The sequence below is a fragment of the Lepeophtheirus salmonis genome, chromosome 7 (genome assembly GCF_016086655.4).
Source record: "Lepeophtheirus salmonis chromosome 7, UVic_Lsal_1.4, whole genome shotgun sequence".
NCBI classification, from domain to species: Eukaryota; Metazoa; Arthropoda; class Copepoda; order Siphonostomatoida; family Caligidae; genus Lepeophtheirus; species Lepeophtheirus salmonis.
Window position 1 is genome coordinate 4,609,307 of NC_052137.2, and position 26,987 is coordinate 4,636,293.

The 26,987-nt window shown below is 31.0% G+C and overlaps 3 protein-coding genes across 4 annotated transcripts; 1 reads left to right on the forward strand and 2 right to left on the reverse strand.

Annotated features, from left to right (window-relative positions):
- Positions 1 to 17,686: 17,686 nt before the first annotated feature.
- Positions 17,687 to 19,139, reverse strand: cbc (crowded by cid). Its single transcript, XM_040716107.2, has 2 exons — positions 18,081 to 19,139; positions 17,687 to 18,028 (listed from the first exon to the last, which is right to left on the reverse strand). The coding sequence occupies exons 1-2, from the start codon at positions 19,137 to 19,139 to the stop codon at positions 17,813 to 17,815; spliced, it is 1,275 nt and encodes a 424-aa protein (XP_040572041.1). The 3' UTR covers positions 17,687 to 17,812.
- Positions 19,139 to 23,263, reverse strand: mdlc (RING finger protein mdlc). 2 transcript variants are annotated; one of them, XM_071889817.1, is made up of 5 exons: positions 23,180 to 23,263; positions 22,978 to 23,119; positions 20,381 to 20,800; positions 19,675 to 20,323; positions 19,139 to 19,604 (listed from the first exon to the last, which is right to left on the reverse strand). In XM_071889817.1, the coding sequence occupies exons 3-5, from the start codon at positions 20,684 to 20,686 to the stop codon at positions 19,363 to 19,365; spliced, it is 1,197 nt and encodes a 398-aa protein (XP_071745918.1). In that variant the 5' UTR covers positions 20,687 to 20,800; positions 22,978 to 23,119; positions 23,180 to 23,263; the 3' UTR covers positions 19,139 to 19,362. The 2 variants fall into 2 exon arrangements, with proteins under 2 accessions (XP_071745918.1, XP_040572042.1); XM_040716108.2 differs by lacking the exons at positions 22,978 to 23,119; positions 23,180 to 23,263 and having other exon boundaries at positions 20,381 to 21,277.
- LOC121121223 (uncharacterized) lies at positions 21,319 to 26,805 on the forward strand. The gene is made up of 4 exons (XM_040716106.2): positions 21,319 to 21,858; positions 24,891 to 25,167; positions 25,278 to 25,472; positions 25,550 to 26,805. The coding sequence occupies exons 1-4, from the start codon at positions 21,466 to 21,468 to the stop codon at positions 26,614 to 26,616; spliced, it is 1,932 nt and encodes a 643-aa protein (XP_040572040.1). The 5' UTR covers positions 21,319 to 21,465; the 3' UTR covers positions 26,617 to 26,805.
- The last annotated feature ends 182 nt before the right edge of the window (positions 26,806 to 26,987 follow it).

Genomic DNA, 26,987 nt, shown 5'->3' on the forward strand with positions numbered 1-26,987 from the left:
TCTTAACCTTCCGCATGTGAACATCCCTTTTCACGTAGTTAGTGAACTTGGATTGAAACCTTACCTTAAATATTAAAAGAATTCATGATATGACACACATTTAGTTGAAGTCAAGGAAAAGAGAAAAAATACATTCTAAAAATCCTATAAAATTTCAATTACTTTTAACAAACTTTATTTACCAAAAAAGTACTAATTAATTTTGATAAAGTTGAGTGTGGTATAGAGAATAACAGCTGATATGCCATTAGTGCCAATGTGTATGCTTTAAATTGAACAAAGGGAAATTAAAAAAGAACAAAAGCAAACAAATTAGTCAGGAATACCAAACCTTGAATAAAAATTTCAAAATTGACGAATTATTCAAAGAAATTGTATTTTTACAACAGCAAAAAGTTATATTTATTTAACGAAGGGTTAAAATGCTATTCAACCCTCCGAGGTGCAGTTGAACTTGTGCCACTCCAAGTATTTATAGAACTCATTGGTATGATAAATCATAATTCTCATAAAATATTCAAAAATTATCCTTTAAAAGAAAGTGTTAAATTTTGACTCTTTCCAGTCAAATTGGTATAAAATACATTTTGTGATAACAGAATTAAAGTTTATGTTTATAGTAAATATCCTTCAATTCCTAAAATATAGGATTTCAAATTATATTTTTGGACCATAAACAATTTGAAAATCATTCTCAAAAGACAAGAGAGATTGAGATTCTTTTTTCTTTTTTTTTTAGCTTCATCATTTATTCGTCGACGAACAGGCAAACTTTGCTTTAATAACATGGAAGATAAGACCGCAAGAAATCCTCAGAGCTACTCTGGGTTTGTCATGAGAATACTAGCATGTAGTTACTGAATTCTTAGAGGTTCTCTCCTCAATGATAGAATAATAGTAATAACTAGTGATTGGACGATTCATAGGAATCGGTATCTTCATCGGAAAAATAAAATAAGGTTTAATTTGCGATTTCGATTCTTGTGTATTACTATGCATTATTGGTATTAATTATTTATTACTTTTTTTAGTAATAAGAAAATAGCCCCTCCCCCAAAAAAAAAAAAAAATAATTAATTAATTAAATAAAAAAGAAATAAAGAAACTTTTGCTTTTTACTAGAAAATGTAGTATTTGAAATTTAATTTTTCAAATTTATTTCCAAAGCCTTTAATTTTCAAAAAAATTTATTTCAGAAATTTAATTTTTGAAATTTTTTTCCAAAAAATTCTTTTTGTGAGACCAGTGTTGGATATTGGAAATTTGTTTAAATGAAAAATTCTATAATTGAAATTTTTAGGAGAAATATTAATTTTTCAAATTTTTTGCAAAAAAAAATAATTTTTGATTTTTTCCCCCAAAAACCAACCCCCCCCCTAATCCTGTGTACGCCCCTGAATTGTATTTTTCAACAATTATTTAAAATATAAAAGAATCAGAATCGGCATCACGAATTTTTACTTGAATCCCATCGGAATGGGATTTTTTGGAAATCATCCCATCACTAGTAATAACAGATTGATAATTTTCTTATTAAGATAACGTGATGAGTCAGGCAGTACTTTAGTCTACAGATCAAAGCACTTTGTTGTTAAGAATGAGTCCTCAACTCATATTTTATAGTAAATTGTTGTGTGAGTTGACGACCTCTGCTCTTTTTTTACGTACTGTGTTTATACAACTCCATAGATATACTGCATTGTTTTCTGTCATACTATGACGCTCACATTCGATTGTAATGTTGCTTCTTAGATCAAGTATGAACACTCAAAGTGCCCGGAGTTATTAGGCATCAACAAATGTACAAATTTCATTTTAATAATATAGAAAATAACAACCCTACAAGTCCTTGATGCTACCCTTCATTTTTCATGTACATACTCACACGTAGCTACTCAATACTTAGACATTCTCTCCTCAAGAATAAAAAACAAAAATAACAGATTGAGAAATAAATAATAATATGATTTAATGAGTACATTAGCTCATTGCTAACCCTCGTCTAGAGTCACATTCATTTTTTTTAAATTAATTTATATAATCATCGCAGCAAAAATGATCAACATTTTCGTACGCAATTTTGTCCAAACCAAAAATGATCAAATTAGACTGGAAAAAAGAGAACGGTGAAAGATAACTTATCTTTAAGTAATCACTGCAAAATAGCCAAACTTATCGGATAAACTAACAACACTTGAATCATCTTGAATAAATCAGCATAAAATTCAATAACTGTCTTTTATACATTCGATGGTTATTTTAGATTTAATATGTGTTAATAAAAATTTGATAATACACAATAACCTTTTGACTTCATTTCAGACCATTAGATGATACAAAAAAATTCTTTAAGTGTTACAGATCCTTCTTTTGAATATGAAATTTCAACTTAGGGCCCAGTCAAAAATCTATGGTTCAAAATTTAAAAAAATATAATTGACTACACCATTTTGAATTTTAAAAATAATTATTTTCTTATTTTTGTCTCTATAAATTTTCATTTGGCCAAAAAGTCAGACAACTGCCTTTGACGTTTCATGTACCTAACTATATGTAGATGTGTATTTATAATAAATCATTCTTTATATTTTCTTCTACTTACTTAGGTACGTTTCTTTTTGTTATGACGGCTCTTGTGCAAATCTTCTTTTAACGCGTAGTCCTGATATTCATGTAGTCGAGCTAAAGGAACCTAGGCAAAGGTGGACATTCAAGGCAAAGAAGATAGGATTTAGTAGTTCTCAATTCTGATTGGTTTAAAATTGTAAGCTGATACATGTTCCTCAAGGCACGCAGCCAGTTTGAACAGGCCGTCTCCCCCCTTGTGAAAAGGGAAGAATAAGGGTGACTACGTCACAAAAATAACACGATATTATAGGTCGGGCTTAGGGACCTTGTTTTTAGATTGAATTGTTTATTTTTCCCTTGACCGCTCTTTCCCTACAGTCCTTTAGTACTAGCTAATAATTATAATATGAATGTTTCGTTGTTGTCAAGAAGGATCTTGATAATTATAATTTTAATTATGTTACTATGATAAAAGGGAATCCCAGAGTCTCATCACTGGAACCCCCAAATACTCTTATTATTGGATCATGAACTATTATTACGAATTTTAAAAAATGTGTTGCATTAGAGCATTCTAATAACATAGCTACATATATCCATCAAAAAAATTGTCTTGATGAGAAACCCATTTTTTATTTTCTTCAAAAGATTACCAAATCGAAATTCCCCACTAAAATATTCAAAACATTTTTGTGCTAATGTTGCTAAAAATTAGTTAATAGCATTTATTGGAATTGTAAAAGAAAAATACAAACCTTACCATTGGATCAGTGTAAAATAACTAAAAAGACTATGGTCCAATCAGTCCGATAATAATAAAATTTGTCAGTCTCAGGACCGATCTTTATCCGTCTTTTGTAGAAACTACAACAATTGAAATTACGTAGTCAATACCAATGTTACTAGAACAAGGTTAGGCACCAAGAAAATGGCTGGCAGGCAAAGCAGATTTATTAAAATAACCTCTTTCTATTTTACGTGGTGTCATTGGACGAGTTTTGATTATTGAAACTACATAAATTTAAAAAGTGAAAATTCAAATAAATAATTTCATTATCATAGAAGTGTTTACTCTCTATTTCTAAAGCGATATTTACTAAATATAATACGCTAAGTAAGTTTTTAAATTTAATAAATTAACAAACACTAAGTATCAAAGTAATGAGCACAAATTCTGGCTTTATCAGTATTGAATTTGTCTTTTCTTCGACAAGCCAAAAGCCAAGCCTTCCCTTTTGCAAGGTTTTTCGGGAATCGGTGGCATGAAACGCCTCTTGGGTTTTTACAAATAACCACTGCATATAATCTTATAATTTTATTTAGATAATTAAATTAAATATATGAAAAATAAAAAAATATTATAACATATTATTTATTAACATGTATTACGTCTATATCCTAATAATTAATTAAATTTAAAAACTTACTTTTGGCATTATATTTAGTAAAACATCGCTTGAGAAATATCCAGTAACCACAAATTTTTACATTTTAAATTTATGTAGTATTAATAACCAAGACTCGTCCAAATGACGTCACCAGAATGAGAGAGATTTATTTAATAAATCTGATGTACTTTCCCAGGCATTTTCATGTTCCTTAACCTTATTATAGTAACATTGGTTACAACTGACTACGTCATTTGAGTTGCTGAAGTTACATCATAATTAATTAACTCTTTCAAAGAGAAAGATACATGTAGGAGATGTGTGACTAGAACGTATTATTATACGTCCTAGGACTGATCCAACACTAACAAACCTCCCAATATTTTTTTCGTACTTACAAAAACAAAGAAGTTATGGTGAATAATGTTCTCGAAAAAAATACCAGCAATAACTGGTTTATTTTTGAAATATTGCAAAAATTATTTAATACAATGTTTTGCAAATTTAAAATACAAAATGTTTTGATCTCACTAATTTATCCACAAATGTCAATCTCAACATGAAATTTTCAAGCGCATTTCGCATTATTTGGAAATCTTATTAATTCCTTTAGTTTATCTTAAAAGTTTGTTATTAAATGTATCTATTAAAAACCAATTCTTTTTAATATTTTACTAATGTTAAATATTATACGTTTTTTTGTTTTTTTTTATTTCAACCTGTGATTTTCAAGAAAATATGATGATATTTAGGTTATCAATTTTATTGATCTTTCTTTATTAAATTAAGTATGAAAGATTAGAAAATGCTATTTATCAAATTCAAGATTATATACTTGTATAAATATTTTACTTTTATATCAGTGAAATGTTTTCTTGGTTCTTGCCAAACCATAGGTACACCAAAAAGTATATTATTCCGGCATACCCAATAGCATTTAAAATAGGCCCAAGTAAGCATTGTTAGTTACAGAATTTATATAACTCCTCCGACCTATAAATGTGTAACAACCACTGGATGCTTATAACTTGGAGTAATTTGGATTTTACTAATCAACTTATAGAAAAAATTTTGTTTATCAAGGTATTATAATGGAAAAAAATCCTTTTCTATACACAAAAATCTCTAAGACCAGTCATTCAGTTGCATTGAAAAAAAAATTATCACCTAAACTCAAAACTCATTATTTAAAGTAATCAAAAAATCTTTAATTTTGATGGATTTACAAGAAGAAACATTTTTACTTTTCAATTTTGATTAGGATTATAATATCAAAAAATTAGAAAGTTTGAACTACTTATTAATCGATTAGGTTCTATAGGCATTTTCTTTTAAAAAAAAGGAAACTAGGTATAACGCCTTAAGTTATAGGATAATTATTTTATTATGTCACTCTTTTTAATTTTTTATTAAATAGTAAGATATTTAAATACTTAAAAATATTTAATTCGAATTTCAACAGTTTAGGCGTCAAAATATTAATAGAAGGCATAAAGACGCAAATAAATTATATTTGAAGAAAAAGTAGAATTAACGAAACACGAAACAACAATAATAAATATTCAATAAAATTATCAACCAAAGCAGATCTTTAAAAAAACCAAGATCTTTATTTGTTATAGCCATAGTTGGTAATGGGTCGATCATCGTATACTATATTGTTGATACTGTTACCATTGTAAGAACCATCGTCGTAGTCATTGGGATTTGCAGCAGCAAATGAAATTTGAGCAGCTACAGCATCAGCAATCTCAGGATAGGGAATAGGAACATCCTTAGGAAGATGAGGAGCAGAGGGATGATAGCCAGTCTCATCAGCATACCAATCCACGACATAGGTTTGTCCATCAGGGCCCACATACTCATAAGATCCCTTCATCACCACGACTTCAGTGTCTCCAATGACCTTTGTTTTCCCTACTGCCTGTTGACGAATCCCATTCTCGGACTCAAAAGCATAGTCAAAGTTACTTGAGCCATCTAGAGTCCCTGGTGCGTTGTAACTGCTGCTTAAGATCTTGATGTAGGGTCGATTGCTTTGGAAGGAGTTGGATTCAGCATTGTTGATTGAGTAGGAGTTGCTGGCAGATCCAATCCCGTATGAACTTAGAGGAATATCCCGCTTCTTGACATCATCAGCTTCTACAAGGGATGCAACAGCACATCCGAAAAGAATGAGACAGGATAACTGAAAACAAAAAGAGCTGTAAAATATGTTGGAAAATAACACTTTAATATTTAATTCAATTACTTTTGAGTTCATTTTATTTTTATTATAGTGGATTCTACTTCAGCTTTGGGCTTTGAATGTTGAATGATGCTTCTATTGAGGAGAGTAAGAGTTTATATATTCCATTTGTTTTATCCTTCAACTCTTTTTAAAAGTACGCTAATTTGAGGGTGTTTACCTAAATGTTTGTTGGATGTAATTTAATTGTATCCATTTATAATTAAGACGGATGAACATCCTTGCTTAATATGTTTTTTATTCATGAGAAAGTCTGTGGAAGTCAAGATCAACTGTGTATGAATTTTCAACTCGAACTATGATGGTTGAGAAATAAAACTCTATAATTTTTAGCTTTGTGACCCTTAAAATGAGTGTCTCCTTACTCAAAGGATACAATATTCAATAGTTTTTAAAGACAGAAAATGCTATCAGGTAAAATTTATATAAGCATAAGTGTTGAGACTAGGGGTGGATCGAGCTAGAAAATATTGGGTCGGGCTACAGGACGTACTTTTAAGTACTATTCAATACACCTAATCCAATATATACTGATTACTCTTGTTAATGTTTAAAAGTTCCTTCAGCGTAGATCGAGTTAATTTTTCTTTAGATCTTTCCAGTTCTTTCTTGGCATGCCTCCATTGTGAGTCTACAATTTTATGTAAAAAAATTATTTTTAAAAATTTAAAATTGACGTTTGATGAAAAATAAGAGACAAAAAATGAAAAAAATTGTATAAAAACGACAAATTATTCAGAAAATGACAGATATTTCAGTTAAACATCAATTTTTATGTGTCAATTTTGTCTACAAACGAATCTCCAGAAGAATTTCTACAATGTTTATTTTATTTATGTTACTTGATTAGATGGGTAAGATGATTATTTCAGTTTTTATTATCCTTTTTTTTATACTTAGCTAATCATTTTATCTTTTAGTACAGAATTGCCTATGTCTTGAGAATAAACCCTACTTCTACTTACTCCTTCCCGGCTCTCTATTTGTTCCAAAATGGGGGACCAGCTATAATACGTTCTACCTTAATACATAACAACGTACAAATATTCAAATATTTCATTGGAAGTTCATTTTTTTTTTGCATCTCAAAAGAACGAAATTGCAATTTTCACCGATTTTTTTTTTCCCCATAACTTTTTTGATTTTGAATAAATTTAGAAAACGTTGTTTCTTGAGCCGACAATCACATTTTGATTTATAACTCAAGTTGTGGGCACAAACGAACACACAAGCTCTATTATATATATTTTTACTTTCCGTGTGGAAAATCTGGCAGTGTGCAAAATGCCCGAGTAATCTATTAAATTTCCAATAGAGTAATTGTTTTATGTTCATTTACATTGTCAGGTAAAATGATGGTGGGTAATTTGATTATTAAACAATTAATTAAAAGCAATTTGATCATTAAGAATTTGATTAAGATACAATTGCATTGCAAGCAGTTTGATAATCTTGTGTATTGTTGCCTAATGTCTACAGTTATAGAGAATTTCAACATTGAAGTTTTGACACAAAAAGTAAACATTATAAGTGTCTGTTGAAATATATGTCTATTATAAAACATGAGATTTTAATTTTATTTTATTAAATATCATAGTCTAGCAAGTCGTTCAATTAATTAACATGCATGTAATATATTATTAGTTTCAATATTCAGTTCACATCATCTATTCTGATTCCGACACTATGGAGGAGACTTGTTACACCCCATTTTTATTATTTTTATTATATATATATAGTAAATATATTATATTTAGTTATACTTAGTTTTTGTTTAATTTAATTATCCATCACAGTAAATATTAAAAAAAAAAAATTTTTTTTAATTTTATTATTAACTATGCTTAATTTCTGTAAATGTTTTATTTGTTTATCTTATATATGTAATTATACTTTATGCTGACAAACTATAATAAAAAGTAAAATAAATCCTTGAATAGAACAAATGGGAGTTTTTACATGTTGTAACATGTCTAATCCCACCCTGTACCATGTCTCCTCCAGGTGTATCAAGTATCCTGGTTTTGGTTAGTTTCGAAAACACCAATAAATGTCTATTAATTATTGCACCACATCAAATACTTTGGAATTATTTGTCTTAGGTAACTACCTATGTCATCATGCCCGGACGTTGAGTTATCATTTAAATTGTGAAACTTATGACAATTAAAAAAAATGATTTTTTTGTAACATGTGTCCTCACTCTCCCCTTGCCCATGCAAAAGATTGTGTTATAAACTTTCGACAATATATATAATTAATATTCATAATTCTTATATTAATTTAAGCTAATATATTTGAACTTTGTTAAAGGGAATTTGTTCTGTCTGGTTGTCGAAGAGATGCTTTGAATAGAAGTTCCTTATTACATGACACCTTCAAAATTATTAATTATATCGACATATCAATATGTTGTCAACTTATCAGTATAATATATGTTACGTTCCATGTGGAAAATCGGGCAATGTGCAAAATGCCCGACAATCTAAAATTTCCAATAGAGCGGTCATTTTATGTTAATTTACATTGTCGGGTAAAATGATGGTGGGTGATTTGATTGCTAAACAATTAATTGCAAGCAATTTGATCATTAAGGATTTGATTAAGATACAATTTCAAGCAATTTGATAATCTAGTGCATTTTCATTGAAACTAACTACATCAATTATGTCGGATAAAAATGGACAAAGCTCTCAGTGGTGCAATTGTACAAACTAAAAACAAATAAGTTCATCTGAAAAAAGAGAGTTTATGTTTAGGATACATTCAGTCTAAATATTTAGGTAAAAAATTAAGTATTATTAGCTATGTTAGGGATATTCAAAAATATGATTTTTGAAATTATTACATTTAATGTTGAAAAGTAATATATAAATAAGTTTTTGTTTATGTCTACACGGATGATATTAATAAAATTTATTTTAAATATACAACTGTGTCGTTAGAAAATTATTAAATAGGATTAACGATTCTAATGTAATTTTTTATCAAATAATTACTTATTGCTGTTGTCATCCTGATATACCCACATTTTATCACGTTCATTCAAATTCATCCCCTTTGTGGCTTACATTTTAGTATCAAAAAACACCTGAACCCTCCGATTGCAGAGGAGCCGCATGACGATCATTAACCACCCCCAAACTTTCACACACCTTTGCAGAGCCCACTAAATAAAATAAAATACCAAAAAAGTTGAATACTTTGAGTTGTGTGAATAACGGGAGTACTTCATTCTCAGAGAAGTGGTTGGGGTGGGTAATGATCCACCTTTTGTACCAGTGGCTCATTTACACAACCTGGGGACCAGGATGTATCATAGGATATTAGAAGGGGTCTTTGATAGCGGCGACGTTAGGTTTTGATCCCTCTTGTAGACAAGCGATTCACCGCATTACCCATGGTGTATTATAATATATTAAAAGGGGTACTTGATACTCAGGATAGGGATTGCGATAGATTTGGATCCCCTTTAGGGGCCAGCTGTACACCTGCAGAACCTGTTGCCCAGGTAAATTTTGAAAAACAGAATGGAGTTTCTCGTAACAATTTCTTATGATACAATAGTTTGATTGTCTAAATACAATCTGTATATACAAAATTATTCATACCCATGACAATAATGTCAATGAAAAGGTGTCAATCGTGTTGATCTTTGTTTTAAAGTTCTTTCAGTATATTTTAATGAAATAAATACCTCTTCTGATTACCAAAGTCTTACTCCATGGGGATGTTTATTTTTAAGATACAGGTAATATCTCATTAAGTCTAGCTTACTTGGCAGAGCATTCGAGGGGAGATTTCGGGGACTTCCAAATAAAAGTGCTCCTGAGTGAACCTTGTTCCTGAGCCATGATAAGTGCAAATAAATAATAGTTGTTTGTAGTTCGATAACTTGTAGAATGAAGAGATTGATTTTATAAAACAAGGGATATAATCATAACTACCCAATGCGTAGTTATGTTCTTTGTTCTTCGAAGTACTCAGTAATTAATAATGACACTGGTAAGACAAAACAACCCTACGGGCAATACTGTTACTTTCTTTAAGAGTAAAATTGCAATGATTTTATAGGCAATAAACATTTTACACCAATGCCCATTTCGGGTGCCTAAGAAACGCAAATTCTGTTGTGTCTTGATCAATGTCAAGGTCGCGACTAAAAACTCAATTTGATATTTGTTAAAAAAGCCAATAGTTTCTAAATTTTCACAAATCAAACTCCCAAATACCAAACTTTGTCTAATTTATATTCATTTTTTTGCTATATAAAAATAGTTTAATTTAATATGAAGAAGTATAAAATTTATATTACAAATGTTCATACATGTCTATTGTACATAATTCAGTTTACTATAATTTGTTGAAAAAAATTAAACGAAGGAAGAAAAATTGCAACGCGTTTTATATTACTCTACACTATATTTCTTTGATAAAGTCCACAAGTGAAGTAAAAAACCTCGTTTTTTAATTAACAAAGTAATTTTTTTACAAAATAAAAAATGTTTTTTACACTCATATTACATTACAAAAAAAAATATTGTGCATCTAACATCCTTTTTGGAGAAGTTTTAGAACTAACCGGAAGTAGCCCTTCGAATTTTTGCTGCACGTAAAAAATATTGCAGGACATTCTTACCCATACTAAACCTCAACTCACGGTGGAAATGGATTTTGGATTAGTAAAAATTGGTTTCGTAAGACACACTTTAACGCTCACCTGGTCTATGCTAGAGGTTATCTCAAGCAAGATCCTAGCTTTTGGTTAACCGTCTTGCGGTCTGATGAGACAAAGTTAGTGTTGATACTAGTATATAAAAATAGAATTTGTGTCCTTTATAGGTTACCACACTGTTGGACCTAAGAAGGAGAAATTTTACATGGATGCCTCTTTTGAACCTTGTCAGACAAAGAAGGGCCTTTTTTTTATTCATTAAAATAACATTATGTTGTATTATAAGTTATAGTCAGTGTTATTCAGCATCTTTTACCGTAATTTTTGTTAAACCCGAGCCACTACGTGCAGAGTTATGGTCTTCTGAACAACACTGGTCCAACGCATTAGGCCTAACTTCGAGTGTGCCTAGAGCAGTCTAGGTGAGTCTTGATAATGTAAAAAAACACACGCGTAGAATTTCCTTTCTGCCTCACCTTTATATACCTTGTGTGATTAGTCTGGGATGAAGCTCGGAAATTGAAATAACACCATCTCGTTTTTACTGAGAGGAAACGTTCATTAAATAATTATTTTACATATATTTGGTAATTGGTACGATTTAGAGACAAGCCAAATAACAATATGGTGTAACTTGATATACATGAAGATTATCCTCTTAGAACAATTATATTACTTAAATGAAACAATATCGATAATTTAGAAATTATTTTACTAAAACATATTATATAAGCCAATAAAAACCAAAAATACATTCCCAATGCAGTTTTTTTATCTTTTTAGCAGAGCTAGAAATAAGAAGAAATTGTTGTTCTCTTTCTTGAGGCATGGATAGTCCTGTTAACTTCACTTATTATATTCTTACTGCTTGTGTTGAAAGACTAAAATTGAATTAAATACAAAAAGTAATTGAAGAAGTGTTCATTGGAGCATTTTAACTCAAGCATATTTGAGTTTTTTTATTTTTTCATATATTAGAGGACTCATTTTTCAAAAATAGTTCTGGGCTCTCTAGCATTCAAGAGAATTTAGTTAGTACATGACGGCAATGAAGAATAATGATAAAAACAATATCTGAGGGCTTTCTTAAGCCTCCTCTGTTGATTAGATTTCAGTAGGATTCAATAAAATGCCTGTTTTCAAAATGATCATTCTCCATTTCTAAACTATGTTTGGTGATTAGAATGGTTTCACAAACATCATACTTTCTTTTGGCGCAAATAGAGCTCCCAACATATCCTCCAAGAAAAAAAAAATTAAATCAACTTAACCTTCCTCCATGTTGTAATTCCAGGCACTGTCGTTCAAATCTGCAGAGTAAATATGGAGTCCAGATCATTATTGATGTCTTTTAAGTTACTATCATCATTAGATAAATCTTTCTAATTATAGGAACTTAGTTTGATTAAAGACTTGATTCTAATTTTTTTCTTGGACTCAATAAATTCTCTCGCACTCAAATAATAATTAGCCCCAGAAAGTTGTCTATAAGCCCCAAATCGAAATTCAATGGTTTTTTGAATTTATGTTTCCAAGCAGAATGACCTCAAACCCTTCAAAGTTCAATAGATGCGAAGACAGTTTGTTGAGAGACCTAATCGTAAACTTCACGGCTTGAAATGTTTCTTTGGATACACTTTTCTTGTTTTCTTTGGTTATCTCCTCCATCTGGAAATCCAGCCACAAAATTGTTCCAAGTAGTCGAGATTTGATCTGAAGTTTCTTGTAATGGGCTTCTGGTAATCACATTTGGACTTAATTACACTTAGTAGGTTAGAGACCATATCATTTTTCAAGAAATGGATAACTATTTCTAGAAATTGAGCCTCTTGAGCCCAATCTGGATTCGCTCTAAAACTTAAGACTGTTGATTGTCGACTCATGGAAAAAGCGATCAGCCAAGTCAACCTTAACACGTTATATTGACTTAAGAGCAATAACTGTTTAAGTAAGCTCGTATGCTAATTTGACCGTTTTACCCATCTCTTTTAAGTAAAGTTGTTCGACATGATCAAGTGAAGCATTGAAAGGATGGTCGTCATTGAGGTCAAACGGTGGGAGTAAAAAGTTCATTCAGTTGAGAAAATTGTTGAATATATTTTTAAATATATGAACAGAATCGTGAAAATCTTTCGTCCGTAGTCAAATGGATTTTCTATTTCATGTTACAAATACCCTATTACAAAGTTTGGGTTTGAAAAAGCGGCAATTTGTAGAATGCCCATCACATATAAGAGAAATAACGTCAAATCCAACACTTTTCATCAGTTCAAGGGTTTTGAAACACCATTCCTTGATAATGGTGGAGTTGATCTTTAAAAGAGAAATCATGGCAACCATATCTGAATACTTAGATGCGAAACTTTGTATCATAAAACATAAAATATTTTTTGTTGGAGTTCCATCTAGGTCGCTTCCGTAAAATTTCCCGTTTAAGTATTCAACTTTCTTCGAAGAATATACCTCGTCAAAAATCAAGGATACCTTTTTTTCGTTTGAAGTCAGCTCAGCTAATTGCTTTAATAAATAGTTTCTAGTTGAATTAGCAATTCCAGTATCCAAATTGAATGCCTGAGATAAATGTGGCAATTGTCCGGGTGATGGAAGGCTAATAAAATTTTCTTTGACCAAATGTTTATATATAGTGGCACTGCAATTTTTCCACAGTAAACATGAAGCAAGTAAGCCATGTGAATATCGGCGTTGCTTGGGAGGTGTTAAAGCATGTTTTAATTGTTCTTTTATAAAAGCAACATGTCGAACTTCATTGACTTGATCTAATGCCATACTTTATAAAAGTTGAACTGCCTACTTTATAACCATTTTTTTGGAATAAGTCAAAGATTTTAAATAGGAAAGAAGGTTCCTACTTGAGTTACAGCAGTTATTTTAGATTCTTCACAGATATGACTCACATTGCTCAAGGGAATCTGCATAGTTTGATGATATAATTGAATTTCCAAATTTTCCTGAACTTTAAGTAGAAATCTAATTTTTTGATTTTCCCAATCAAAAGACAGAAAGATCATCTCATTATTTCTGTATATCTCGTCAACTTCAGATGGAATAGTCTGACGATCAAGTTTTTCCAATAGCTCTCGAAATGAATCCACTCTGTCTGAGTCCAGGAACTTTTGATAATTTTCCATATTTTTTTTCCTTGTTTATTAAACCTGCAATAATAAAAATTGTTTAGTATATTGAAATTTACCTATGTTATCAACATTGCAGGGGTGAATAATACAATTTGAGTGAATTGAATTTAATAAGGACTTTTCATGAGCCTTAAATAATTTACAATAGAATTTAAAGTGCAGTTTAAACAATTCTCCAAAAATTTACAGGGATTTCAGGTAATAAATTTAATGACCTCGCTGTTAATGAAATATTATTTGATCTAAACTTTGGTATTCATTTAAGAAAAATATTGGAAATCCCAGTAAAGACTAAGGGAATAGAAACTGCCTTTAATATGTTCCTTTTTTGGAATTTTGTTGCTATTTTTGTGGAATTTGTTTCTTCGACTGACATAGTCCTCAATGATGAAATAATTGCTGTACAATCGTGAATGTATTGTTGGTTTTTAGTTTGTCCTGAAAGTATTGATTTCATATAATTAACATATATTTTCTTCACTAGGTGATAATTAATTAGTTTAAGTTAAATTAAAAACTGCCTTCCGCATAACATACCGAAGAATTGCAGGTCTCAGTACTTTTTCTAGAACCGGTATAACCTTTTAATATAATGGGATGCTACTTGAAATATTTTAATAGGCCGCAGAACCTATTAAGTTAAATTTCATGAAAAATTGTTACATAAAACAAAACTATTAAATACAAATTTATTTCAATTTTTAGACCAAATATAAATATAGATCAAATTTATTTTTTTCAAGGTCAACCTGCTAATAAAAGCCAATCTGACCCTGCTTGGTAGGGTTTTAAAAAAATACTAGATGACGTATTATATCTATTAATACTTTGTATGTATTTATTGCGTTCTACAAATTTTGATATTACTACAATTATCATAAAATATACTGGATGAAGTGATAATGAGTAGTGTACCGCAACAAAACAGTAGGTGGGTGCAATGCATTGTACGACCCACAAGTTGGACATCCTTACACTAGATTATCAAATTGCTTGTAATGAAATGGTATCTTAATCAAATCCTTACCTAAATATTTGGACTGAATATATCCTAAGCATAAACTCTCTTTTTTTCAAATGAACTTATTTGTTTTTAGTTTGTAAAATTGCACCACTGAGAGCTTTGTCCATTTTTATACGACAGAATTGATGTAGTTAGTTTCAATGAAAATACACTAGATTATCAAATTGCATGAAATTGTATCTTAATCAAATCCTTAATGAGCAAATTGCTTGCAATTAATTGTTTAGCAATCAAATTACCCACCATCATTTTACCCGACAATGTAAATTAACATAAAATGACCGCTCTATTGGAAATTTTAGATTGTCGGGCATTTTGCACATTGCCCGATTTTCCACATGGAACGTAACATATATTATACTGATAAGTTGACAACATATTGGCATGTCGATATAATTAATAATTTTCAAGGTGTCATATAATAAGGAACCTCTATTCAATGCATCCGTTCGACAACCAGACAGGACAAATTCCCTTAAACCCTTCGTAACATGTTTGGTCCTGACCAAAGATAGATTTCTTTAAGAGCTCTGACGAGTAGATATCCATGAGCCGTCCTAATGTATATTTTTGATTATTCTTTTAAAATAATATTAATAGGTTATTATTAGTTTTTAAGTCCAAAGTGGGAAGATTAATTAATCTTTGATTATGAATGTATATTTTAACAAATTTCACATATATATGCTTTTATTAATATAATAATTATGAATATTAATTATATATATCGTCGAAAGTTTATAACACAACCTTTTGCATGGCAAGGGGAGAGTGAGGACACATGTTACAAAAAATAATATTTTTTTAATTGTCATAAGTTTCACAGTTTAAATGATAACTCAACGTCCGGGCATCATGACATAGGTAGTTACCTAAGACAAATAATTCCAAAGTATTTGATGTGGTGCAATAATTAATAGCCATTTATTGGTGTTTTCGAAACTAACTAAAACCAGGATACTTGATACACCTGGAGGAGACATGGTACAGGGTGGGATTAGACATGTTACAACATGTAAAAACTCCCATTTGTTCTATTCAAGGATTTATTTTACTTTTTATTATAGTTTGTCAGCATAAAGTATAATTACATATATAAGATAAACAAATAAAACATTTACAGAAATTAAGCATAGTTAATAATAAAATTTAAAAAATATTTTTTTTTACTATTTACTGTGAATTATTAAATTATAACATGAAATTAAACAAAAAACTAAATATAATATATTTACTATATATATATATATAATACGAGTATATATAATAAAAATGGGATGTAACAAGTCTAGTGTCGGAATCAGAATAGATGATGTGAACTGAATATTGAAACTAATAATATATTACAAGCATGTTAATTAATTGAACGACATGCTAGACTATGATATTTAATAAAATTAAATTAAAATCTCATGTTTTATAATAGAAATATATTTCAACAGACACTTACCTATAATGTTTACTTTTTGTGTCAAAATTTCAATCTCGAACTTTTCTACAACTGTGGGCATTAGGCAAACCGAGTTTTATGTTGATTTGAGAAACAAAGGAAGACATTCAATTAAATAAGAACAGGGTGATTAAATAACTTTATATTTTAAAGTTATTGGCAGAGTGATATATCTCCTCCGTAACAAGTCTCCTATTCATTAAATATTTCATAAGAAAATTAAAAAGATCATTTAAATATACCTTTTTTAAGAAAAAATATTTATGTAATATATGTTTATTCTCTAGTTTTAGCTATTAATTATTATTATATAAAACAATTGAAAACAAAATGGAGGAAATAGTATCTTTCAAGTACGATCCTTCATTTTACTTGATTTTTTTTTTTTATTATTATTAGACACATGTTTTAGGAATTGTAATAAAGACAAAGTAATAAATAAATTTTGATTTTTATTAACATTGATTTTCATCTTTATATTTGTTTTAAGTCGAAATATAGCTCGGAACCTTAATTATACCACAAAACTTTCTAAAGGCCAAACTTATGTTTGTTGAAGATTGTAGTGGGCATTTAACAACTTAAATATCAATATTAAATGTGGTTTTTATACCATAGGCATTCCCAGCAGGGATGTGGAGTCGCTACATAAAATGCCCTACTCCGACGCACATTTTTTTAAAATAATATACAAGTATTTAATAGTCTTTATGTATGAGTACTATTGAGTCATTTGAGACTATAAATATATATTTAATTTATAGTTATTGGTAGTCATTAATTATAATATGTAGTAAATAATTGTGCAAGTTATAAAGAAAATATTTGGAATATAAGAAAGATATTTAAAAAGATGAACAACAAATGATATGGATCAAAATCTATCTATTGATAATACATTCATAAGTTTCTTGACATAATGTATGCACTCGTAACCGAGGAATAGCAATACTAATAACCTCTCACTACAATCTACACTGACGACATTAACGATTCACAAGGCTAAGTAATGAACTAGCATAGCTAGTGCCTATGCTCTACGCAACATAATAATTTTTGTAGCCGGAGTCACTACAAATTTTCCGACTCCACCAAAAAAAAGATTGACTCGAACAACGCAGCCCTGATTCCAAGACTCCTATTTGTTACATAGTGTAATCAAAAGAAAAATTATCAAATCATTTAAATTGCAATTAAACGCAGCTTTATTTTCACAAATATTGAATACTCAATACATATATAAATATCAAATTAAAAAATATATACAAGATAAATAGATTATCTATAATTTGAATAAAGGATAATTACGTTGAATCAACGTATTGTAAATCTGATAGTAATAACAGAGTATCTGGAAGAGGTTTTGGTTGAGGAGACAGCACAGTTAGCTTTTGTTCTTCAACATTGACATCAGTAACACAAATAAGTCCGGCAATATTAGTCAGAATGAGATCATCTGGCGTTGTAGTAAATGAAACTGAAAGAATGTGATTCAGCAAATCCCTTGGTGTCAAAGGCACCTAAAAAAAATATGGTTATTTATTATTACTTAAAGATAAATGTTGAACTTACAAGAACAAATTTAGTCTGATTGTCTTCTGGTTTCATTCCAAGAGGCATACAGCTCTCTGGTAAAGAGGGGGCTCCGATTTTGTATACTCGGTCTTTGAGTTCAGAAAACTTAATATCAAATGAGTGGGGAAACAGATTACCCATATGTCCATAGAAATATCGTTTGACTCGTAAGTCCCTTCCTTCCATTCTCTGCTCTTGATTTCTCTCAACAACTCCACCAGATTTAGGCTGCCAAATAACTTTTACAAAATCCGGCATATCTCGAACCAAATCATTGTATACTCTCTCTTGATCAAGAACAACAATCACATCAACTTCGAAGGCCTGAGCAATATGCTTAATTTGATTGTATCCTTCTCCACGAACCCAACCACAGGTATTTATTACGACCCCCGAGACACCAGCCTTTCTATTAGTCCCCATTCTTTCCCTTACAACTTCAGCTAATTCTGAAACGAGGCGATTGAACATAATTGTATTGTGTCCTGGTGTTTTATGGCCATAATGATACACCAAAGGAGCATTTTGCGAGAACCCGTCATCCTGAATAGAAGCCGGTCTCTCCACAAGAACTGAACCAATGGTTCCAGGAACTGAAATTGAACCTTGCCCAACGTCAAGGTCAACATGGATGGGACGCCTTCCCATCCGTACAGCATAATTTAATAATAAGCGGCAAAGTGTGGACTTGCCAACGTCTGTGGGTCCAACAACCATACAAATTGGGCCCCTTTCGTTTTCTTTCTCTGCTTCATTTCGTAACTGCTCCAAAGCAGCATGAGTATTCAAATACATGATCATGGGAGTCTCTTTAGATGTGTAGGGTTGCACTTCCATTTTACCCATAATCATTATTTGACAACCGTGATAGGTAAATATGGCAAATTTAGAACCGGATAAATATTTATACTTTGTGTTTACAACCATTTCAGTACCAAATATTTCAGCGGTTCCAGTTTTAAGTTCCACTGTAATGAATTCATTCTTAGGGCATTCAACTTCAACTCGAAGCTCCTCGTCCTGCTCTAAATCAAATACTTGGCCTTCGTTTCCCATCTGTAAAAAAATAATAATAATAATTAGAAATTGTAAAAAGATTAAATACGTTTGTTGTGGATATAATATAATAAATGTTTTGTATAATTTGAAAAATACATAGTTGGATATTATGGGGTTTACAAATAAACATGTTTCTACTAAATATTTTTGAGTAGCATTTTATGTCTCATTTGGGATATCTATCAAGGATATATATGTAACAAGGGTATCCATCCAGATTTTAATTTGATGATGTGGCTTCATCCTCATCAACTTCATTTTGAATTTCAATAGGTGCATACTCCAGAGCCTGCGGTTGTGCCTCGTCATCTATATCTTCGTTCTCAACTCCATTGTTTCGATTACCAGGGATGTTAGGCTCTTCTTCACTGCTTTCATCTTCGTCAGATCTGTATTTATCGACTTTCTTTTCCTCTTCTTCCTCATTGAAAACTTCATCGTCTTCATCTGATGGAGGAGTATCTATGATTAAAGAAATGATTAGGTACATAAAATGTTAAATATAATAGTTTTTTTAAGCATTACTATATACCTTTAAGTGCATCCAGCTTAGTAATGAGCCCTTTAGCAGGATTAAAAACTCCATTCGTTTGTTTTCCACAAGCAAAACAACGCTGTGACTTTTTGTAATGTGCTAAAGCACATTTTTCACAAAAGTAATGTTTACACTTTGTCACAACGGGAAGCGTAAAGGAGGCTTTACAATAGTAGCATTTAAAGGGAAGATCATCTTCATCAGAGGATATTTCATACTTTTTATCATCCTCTTCTTCATATTTCCCATTCGCCATATCCCTTTCCAATTGCCAGCCAAATTTATAATCACTCCTATCGTGCATGAATTTACAAGAGTCTCCAAAGCCACAAAATCCCGTTTCTTTGTAGTCTTTACAAATATCAGGTGCGTAGTCCCATCGAACAGTTGAGCGGATATTAGTGGGAGCTCTTTTAGGACCCGAGGCGGACATTTTAGCGGCTGATCCTGCCGCAGAGTCTCGCTTTTCGATGAATTTGTGATAGTTGTTCATGCCGCGGTAGGTATTGTCCTCAAGGGGATTGGAAGAATCGTCCTTTAATCCTGCATTTATGTCGCGAGAACGTTCGTATATTGCACGATGATCCTGATCCGTTGAAGTTTCTGTCTCCAAGGATCGTGTTGCGTCATTCCCTTGAGCCAAGGACTAGAAATAAATGAAATGAAAGATCTTCACAAAGAATCCAGGGCACCATTATCTTACTTCTCCTGTCCCTTTGAAAGCCACGGACACGTTAGTGCGTCTTTCTTGCTCTTCCTCATCACTGGAAGAGGAGGAGGTCGAAGAAGAAGTCTCCTTTCCAGGAAGTTTCCGTACTCTTTTCAATTTCTTCCTCTTCTCACTTCCCGTGCTGCTACTCACCAAATGACCGCGAGTTCTCTTTTCTATCTTTATAACCGAGCTACCTTTCTCTTCTTCTTCTTCCTCTCCAGATGAGTTCCTCTCTCTCCGGGATCGATTTCCTCCACGGAACTTGGGCTTCTTAAAAGAGATTTTTGCCTCACTCATCTCGATCTTATTTATTATTATATCAATGTTTGTGTTTGTTGACTGCAGCTGATTTATATTATGGTTTTAGTGATATAACAGACCTTGAAGAATTCGATTCGAACTCCCGCAATTCTAAAAATTAATTAATTAGCAATAGTTATTATGTAATTCTCATTCGTCAATTGATATCTAATAGGGTCAGGTTCCTATTCCATTTTATACTCTACAATATTCATTCACATATTATTTTGTAGGATGGATATGTTGTGACGTCACAATATTACTAAAACAGCGTTCTTCAAACTTTTTTCAGTCAGGGCATCTTTATTTCAACTACATTAAATCTTAAGGCTCCTAGTGTAAAATATGATTAAAAATGAGAGAGCTGTACTGTTTATTTAAACGAGACAGTAATGCACAGAGCACAATACGAAATGTAAATAATGATAACTTTTACAAGCACACTTTTAAAATCTAGCTAGGCTGTCTATGCAATAAAGTACCCAGCGGCACCCGCTTTGAGAAATGCTATTCTAAAGCACAGAATATACATTCTTACTACTATCTGGCAGACTATAAAAAAGTATCGCCACGATCACTATTTTGTATAAACATTGATCACGTGTTGCTTCGTATCCTAAGTTTGTACTTTTGTTTTCATTTCTGTCAGCTTTTAGGTATAGTGGCGGTATCGTGTCAAAAACTCACAGGACTTGGAAAGATAACTATTATTTACTAATTAAATTATAATAATTAACTAATAATAAATATAATAACAATATTATAAAATATTAATTATGAGTGAAGACACAGTCCTAGTAAAGAGTGAGACACCCAAGCTGAAACCGAAGTATCGAAGTGGAAGATATTGTTGTGTTGTTGGTTGTGTATCCCGCCAAGGTAGGGAAGATGTTCGCTTCTCATCCTTTCCTAAACGCAATCCAGAGCAGACAGAATTGTGGCGAAAAGCTATCAATAGGAAAAATCCAGATGGTTCTGAGTGGTATCCTGGACCTTATGCCGTCATATGTGGCTTCCATTTCATATGTAATGAACCCAGTAATCATCAGAATCATCCAGACTATATTCCTACTCTTTTCCCAACGAAGACTTCTCGCCAAAAAGTTAAGACAGAAGCAGATGTAAAACGCTATCAACGCATTCGCAAAAGAGCTCAACTTCTTGTTGAGGTAAATCTTTATCTTATTAAAATATAATCCATCAACTTTATGTACTAAATGATGACCACTTTCCTTGCATTTTACATTCTGACTCAAACCTTTACCCATTTACTATTTATTTGTTTTTAATATTAAATCATGAATAAACAGGTTCACGCATGTTTTATAACTAATTATATCTCTGTTAGGGAGTGATAAAACGTCATTATGATCTTACTACAATCTGTAGTCAATATGGTTATAGATAGAGATTGCATTGTGATTTAGTTTTTGATCAATTATTAATTATAAGGAACTTCATTAAATATATGCTAAGCCAATGGTCTATTTTTAAATAAAATATTAATATATGAAATCATGTATTGTGTTGGATTATGACACTTATTTTAAAAGATGTAGGTGGTAAAGCGTTAACAAAGTTCGATTACACAAAATTTCATCTTTTTTTGGTGTTTTATTGAAATGGGTGTTCTTACTTTCTCATCGCCCTTAACCCCAAGAACATTCATAACCCAAAATTTCTAATTTTGTGGCCTATAAAGTGCTTTTTTTAAATATTTTTTTTTCAATTATCTACATAATTTATTCTTATCTTTTGCCTAGAAAGATCTAAATAAAAGAAACAAATTTAAAATATAGTTTCTGGATTCTTTGTTTCGAAAGATATTTCAACTATTTATATATCTTTATAGATCGAAGAAAATGCTTTGTAAGTACACAAAAGAACGTAAAATTGATCCTTATTTTTAAAATATCAAATTAATTTCTTATCACAATGAAAAAAATTATTGTTTGTCGTAAAGTAAAGATTAATACGAGTTTCTTTTTTTATCTAGCCTTCTGTAAATTATTCAAAACGGTTTTATGATCAATTTTCAGCTCCAGAGGGATGCTACGACAGCTAGAATGACAGTCTGTCTAGAAATTTTCCATGATTTTATCGACATTTTTGAGAACAGGCCTGTCAGTGCGTTATGCACCATTCATCTCCACTACATCGGAACGAAATAGCTCGAACCAAAAGAGTATCAGCCTTGTATACATTGCAATTTTTTTTTTTTTTTGATCGTATTCGACGCATTTTCCCCTTTCAGATAGTAAAAATGTAAAATATAACGTATTTCTTACTTTGAGACCTCCATAATTGACGCACGATAATTCACGACTGAACCGGCCAAGTACAATACTGTCCAAAAAGTGTTTGTAGTATACATTCAGATCTTGACAACGCTTTATCGTATGATCCGAATAATGAACAAGATATATTTAGCTTAAAAAGAGTGGGAAATGCGAAATTACTTTTTCTTTAATTTATTAGATAAAATTTTACTCTTTGTAGACCAAAAAAACGGAAATTTTGTGCTATAAAGGTTATTTTCATGTCTCTTGTCGTAAAAACAATCAAGAACAGACTATTTCAATCCAAGGGTAAAAATTTGTTGAAGAAAAACAAGCTAAGCTGCATGAGTGATTATTCCCAAGTATATGTAAGGTGTGTCGATAAGAGATTTATTTGCTTTTAATTACAATTGTACTGGCTATTTTGATGACGTCACAGAGGAGTCAATTGCGAAGGAAATTCAAATTTACATAACTAATTGTATTAATACATCATATAATAGAATTTTATTTTCTTATAAGACGTATTGGATATCCAAACGGAAAAAATAAGAATTCTTAGGAACGACAAGGATGGGTGGATGCGGATGAATATATCCGAATCCTTCGTACGAAAGATCCATCCAAATTACTATTAATAAAATGAATTTCCAGGCAGTTCACAACTTTTTTATCCTCCTTCGGCTTCTAGTATTTATCTATAATTAATAATTAACACTTATCAGTAGTAACACTGAACTTGGGCCCCTTGTGGTGTCATTAAAAAATTTGTCGCCTAACGTCAACCAGACTGTGTTGCAAGTTTCTTATCGACGCATCTTAAATATAGTCACCATGGATTATTCCATGTGTCTAGAATTACATGGCTCAAAACATGTTCCTTTTATATTAAGGGTTCTTCCTTGTATCCAAACTTATTGAATATTGAAAAGAAGGTTAGCTGCAATAAGAGAACAACAGCCTTGAAGATCTCAAATAATTACAATTTGAGATCCCTCGAGTTTTTGGAAAAGGATTGAATAGTAGGCGACCTATTTGCTATTTTTATATAAATATAAACATATAAATTCGAAATGGACGATAACTGAGGTTAGTTTGGGAGTCAGCGCGTCACTGGATTTTTTTTTTTTTTTTTTTCCCGTGACAATGAGTTATAATACTATCTGGAGGAGTAAGAGCTCAATTATGCAGCCTTATGTGCTGAAAAACAACATTTTTGATGAAAAATGCATATTGGTAAACTAATATGAACTTCAAGTACAATCATACAAATGTAATATTTTGTACTACTCGTTATAGTAATTTATCTTTATTTTTGAAGGCAAATTCATCAGTTTAATTCAATAATTTTTCGAATGTTTAAATAAGAAAACACTTTACCATACAACATTAACTTGGATTTTCAGTTTTATTCATTCAGTCAGTCCATTATTTTTTTGCTTAAGAACAATTTTTAGGATTTTTTTAGCTCCAAAATGAAAAGTTGAGTAAAATACAACGTAATGTTAATATAAAATGACAACTACATCTGAGGACCTGGTATTCTTCCAGATAGTATAATAATTTATAACTCATTTGCCATGACTAGAATTTTTCTTTGGAGTTTTTTGACAATTTTGAATGAATGTGTTCTTTTTTTTATTAATATAAATGCCAAATTTTTGGAGGTTTTTTTTGACAAAATACTTTTTTGAAAAATTTTAAGAGTGACATTTTTTTCTAGAAGGAACTAAATTTGAACGTTTTTTTCTAAAAAAACAAATTGGAAGATTTTTTTTTTAAATAAGATTTTAACATTTAAAATTTAACGTTACATCGTGTTAAATCCAGCAGTTCAACAACTAAATTAAAAAATTCTACCCAATTTTTTGTTTATTAGTGGTACGTTTAATTATTAAATTATAACTATAAATTTTAAGTAGAATGAATGGATAAAGAAGATGGCTTTAAGAAAATCTGAGAGGGAAGATAGCAAATTAAGGAAGCAAGAAATACTGGAAAAACGACAAAAAATTGTCCTCCTCGACCATTGTTATTTTTTCGGTGATGAAAAGGAACTCAAACGAAAATTCCTGGAAAATGCAGAAAGAGTGGAGCACTTGGAAAAAGAACTCAGAATCGTACAAGGCAAGAATTCTCCATGTAGACAAGCACAGGATAAAAAATGTTTTATAAACACAAAATCTTTAGAGAATGAAGGTACACAAATTTTCTATATATAAATAAATCATTACAATACTTAATTATTAGATATATCTGCGGCTTCAATACATATATAATTACATACTTTTGATTTTAAATATCCCTAGAAATGAATCCATCTACTCGTCCAAAGTATGCTGGGCATTATTGTGCGGCAGATGGCTGTCATAACTGCGTAGTCAAAGATGTATCCAGGGGTGTGAAATTTTACAGTTTTCCAAAGGAGGAAGCTAGAAGGAACAAATGGATTACCAGTTTAAATAAAAGAAGTTCTGATGGGAAACCGTGGCGCCCTAAAGTCAGTAAGTTATTACAACATTGAACCTCATATTAAAATAATTAGCTAATTATATTATAATATTCGTAATGATACGTGAAGGCTCACACATTTGCTCTGAACATTTCGTGAGTGGAAGAAAGTCTGATGACAAAAAAAATCCAGACTATCTACCATCTCTATTCCCTACAAGTTATGTCAAATCTTATTCTCAAAAAGATATAAAACCCTTTGAGAAGAGAATGAATCGAGAATTGAATTATTTTACTGCTAGTAAAATTCCTATGAAGAACCAATCATTAGTTTTATTTGTGGACAAAGGCGCTCAGACAATTGGAGATACCACTGTGGTATGTAGTTTCGAATTTGAATCTACAAGACATTCACATAATGAAGTCTCATGTTCTGCTCAAATCCCAAAATGTTATCGACCAATTGAAATGAAGACGAAGGAAACTATTGAAAGCCAAGATGCCCACCTCCCATTTTTTCAATTTAACGATCGACAATTCTCTGCTTTTACAGGAATTAACAAACATATTTTTCAATTTATATTACATCGTTTATCAACTTCTGTGAAGAGCTCAAAGATATTGTCAAGAGAAAACAAAATCCTATTAACATTTGTCAAAATAAAATCCAATGCTTCCTTTATAACCATTGCAGCTCAATTTGATGTGTCAGAGTCTTTCAGTCGCTCAGTTTTTTCAGACACTATTCAGTCTTTATACGAGTGTCTCAAGGATCTGGTAATTTGGTGTAGTCGAGAAACAATCAATGCCCGAATGCCAATATCTTACAAAACTTTTTTCCCCTCCACACGAGCTATTATTCATGCATCAGAAGTTGAAACATCTAGGCCCTCATGTCCAGCAAAGAGAGTCGAGCTTTACTCCAATCACATGTCACGTTTTACAGTTAAATTTCTCCTTTCCTGTGCTCCTTCTGGAGAAATAACCTTCGTATCTCGTGGATTTGGAGGTCAGACTACAGACACAGAAATAAACACCAAAAGTGGTTTCATTGATATTGTAGAGGCAGATGACGTTATCATGACTGATGAAAGATTTCATGGCATCGATACGATCATGGAGGAAACTGGTGTAATCTTTGTGACGCCACCTTTCAAGAAAGGACAAAAGAACTTTCAATTCAAAAAAGGACCATAACGAAGAAATAGCTAGTGCACGAATTTATGTGGAAAGAAGTATTGAAAGGATGAAGGGATTTCGCTATTTTGATTTTATATCTCATGACATGTTTCCATATTTCGACAACATCATAGTTATTATTGCTGCAATTTCTAATTGTTTTAATGATCTGAGTAGTCAATAATAAAATAACAAAAGTAAACTAGATTTTGAATATATTTATTATTCTATTAATTCCTAGAAGTTTGTTTACCATTTTTTTTGGTGTTTATGTGATTCAAAAATTTCAGCTGGGCAGCTGCTGCGAATACGAACTGGACCCAATGTGGTAGCGCCATCTTATATAATTTTTTTATTAGTTTGCTTAAATCTGATCACGTAATAATAAA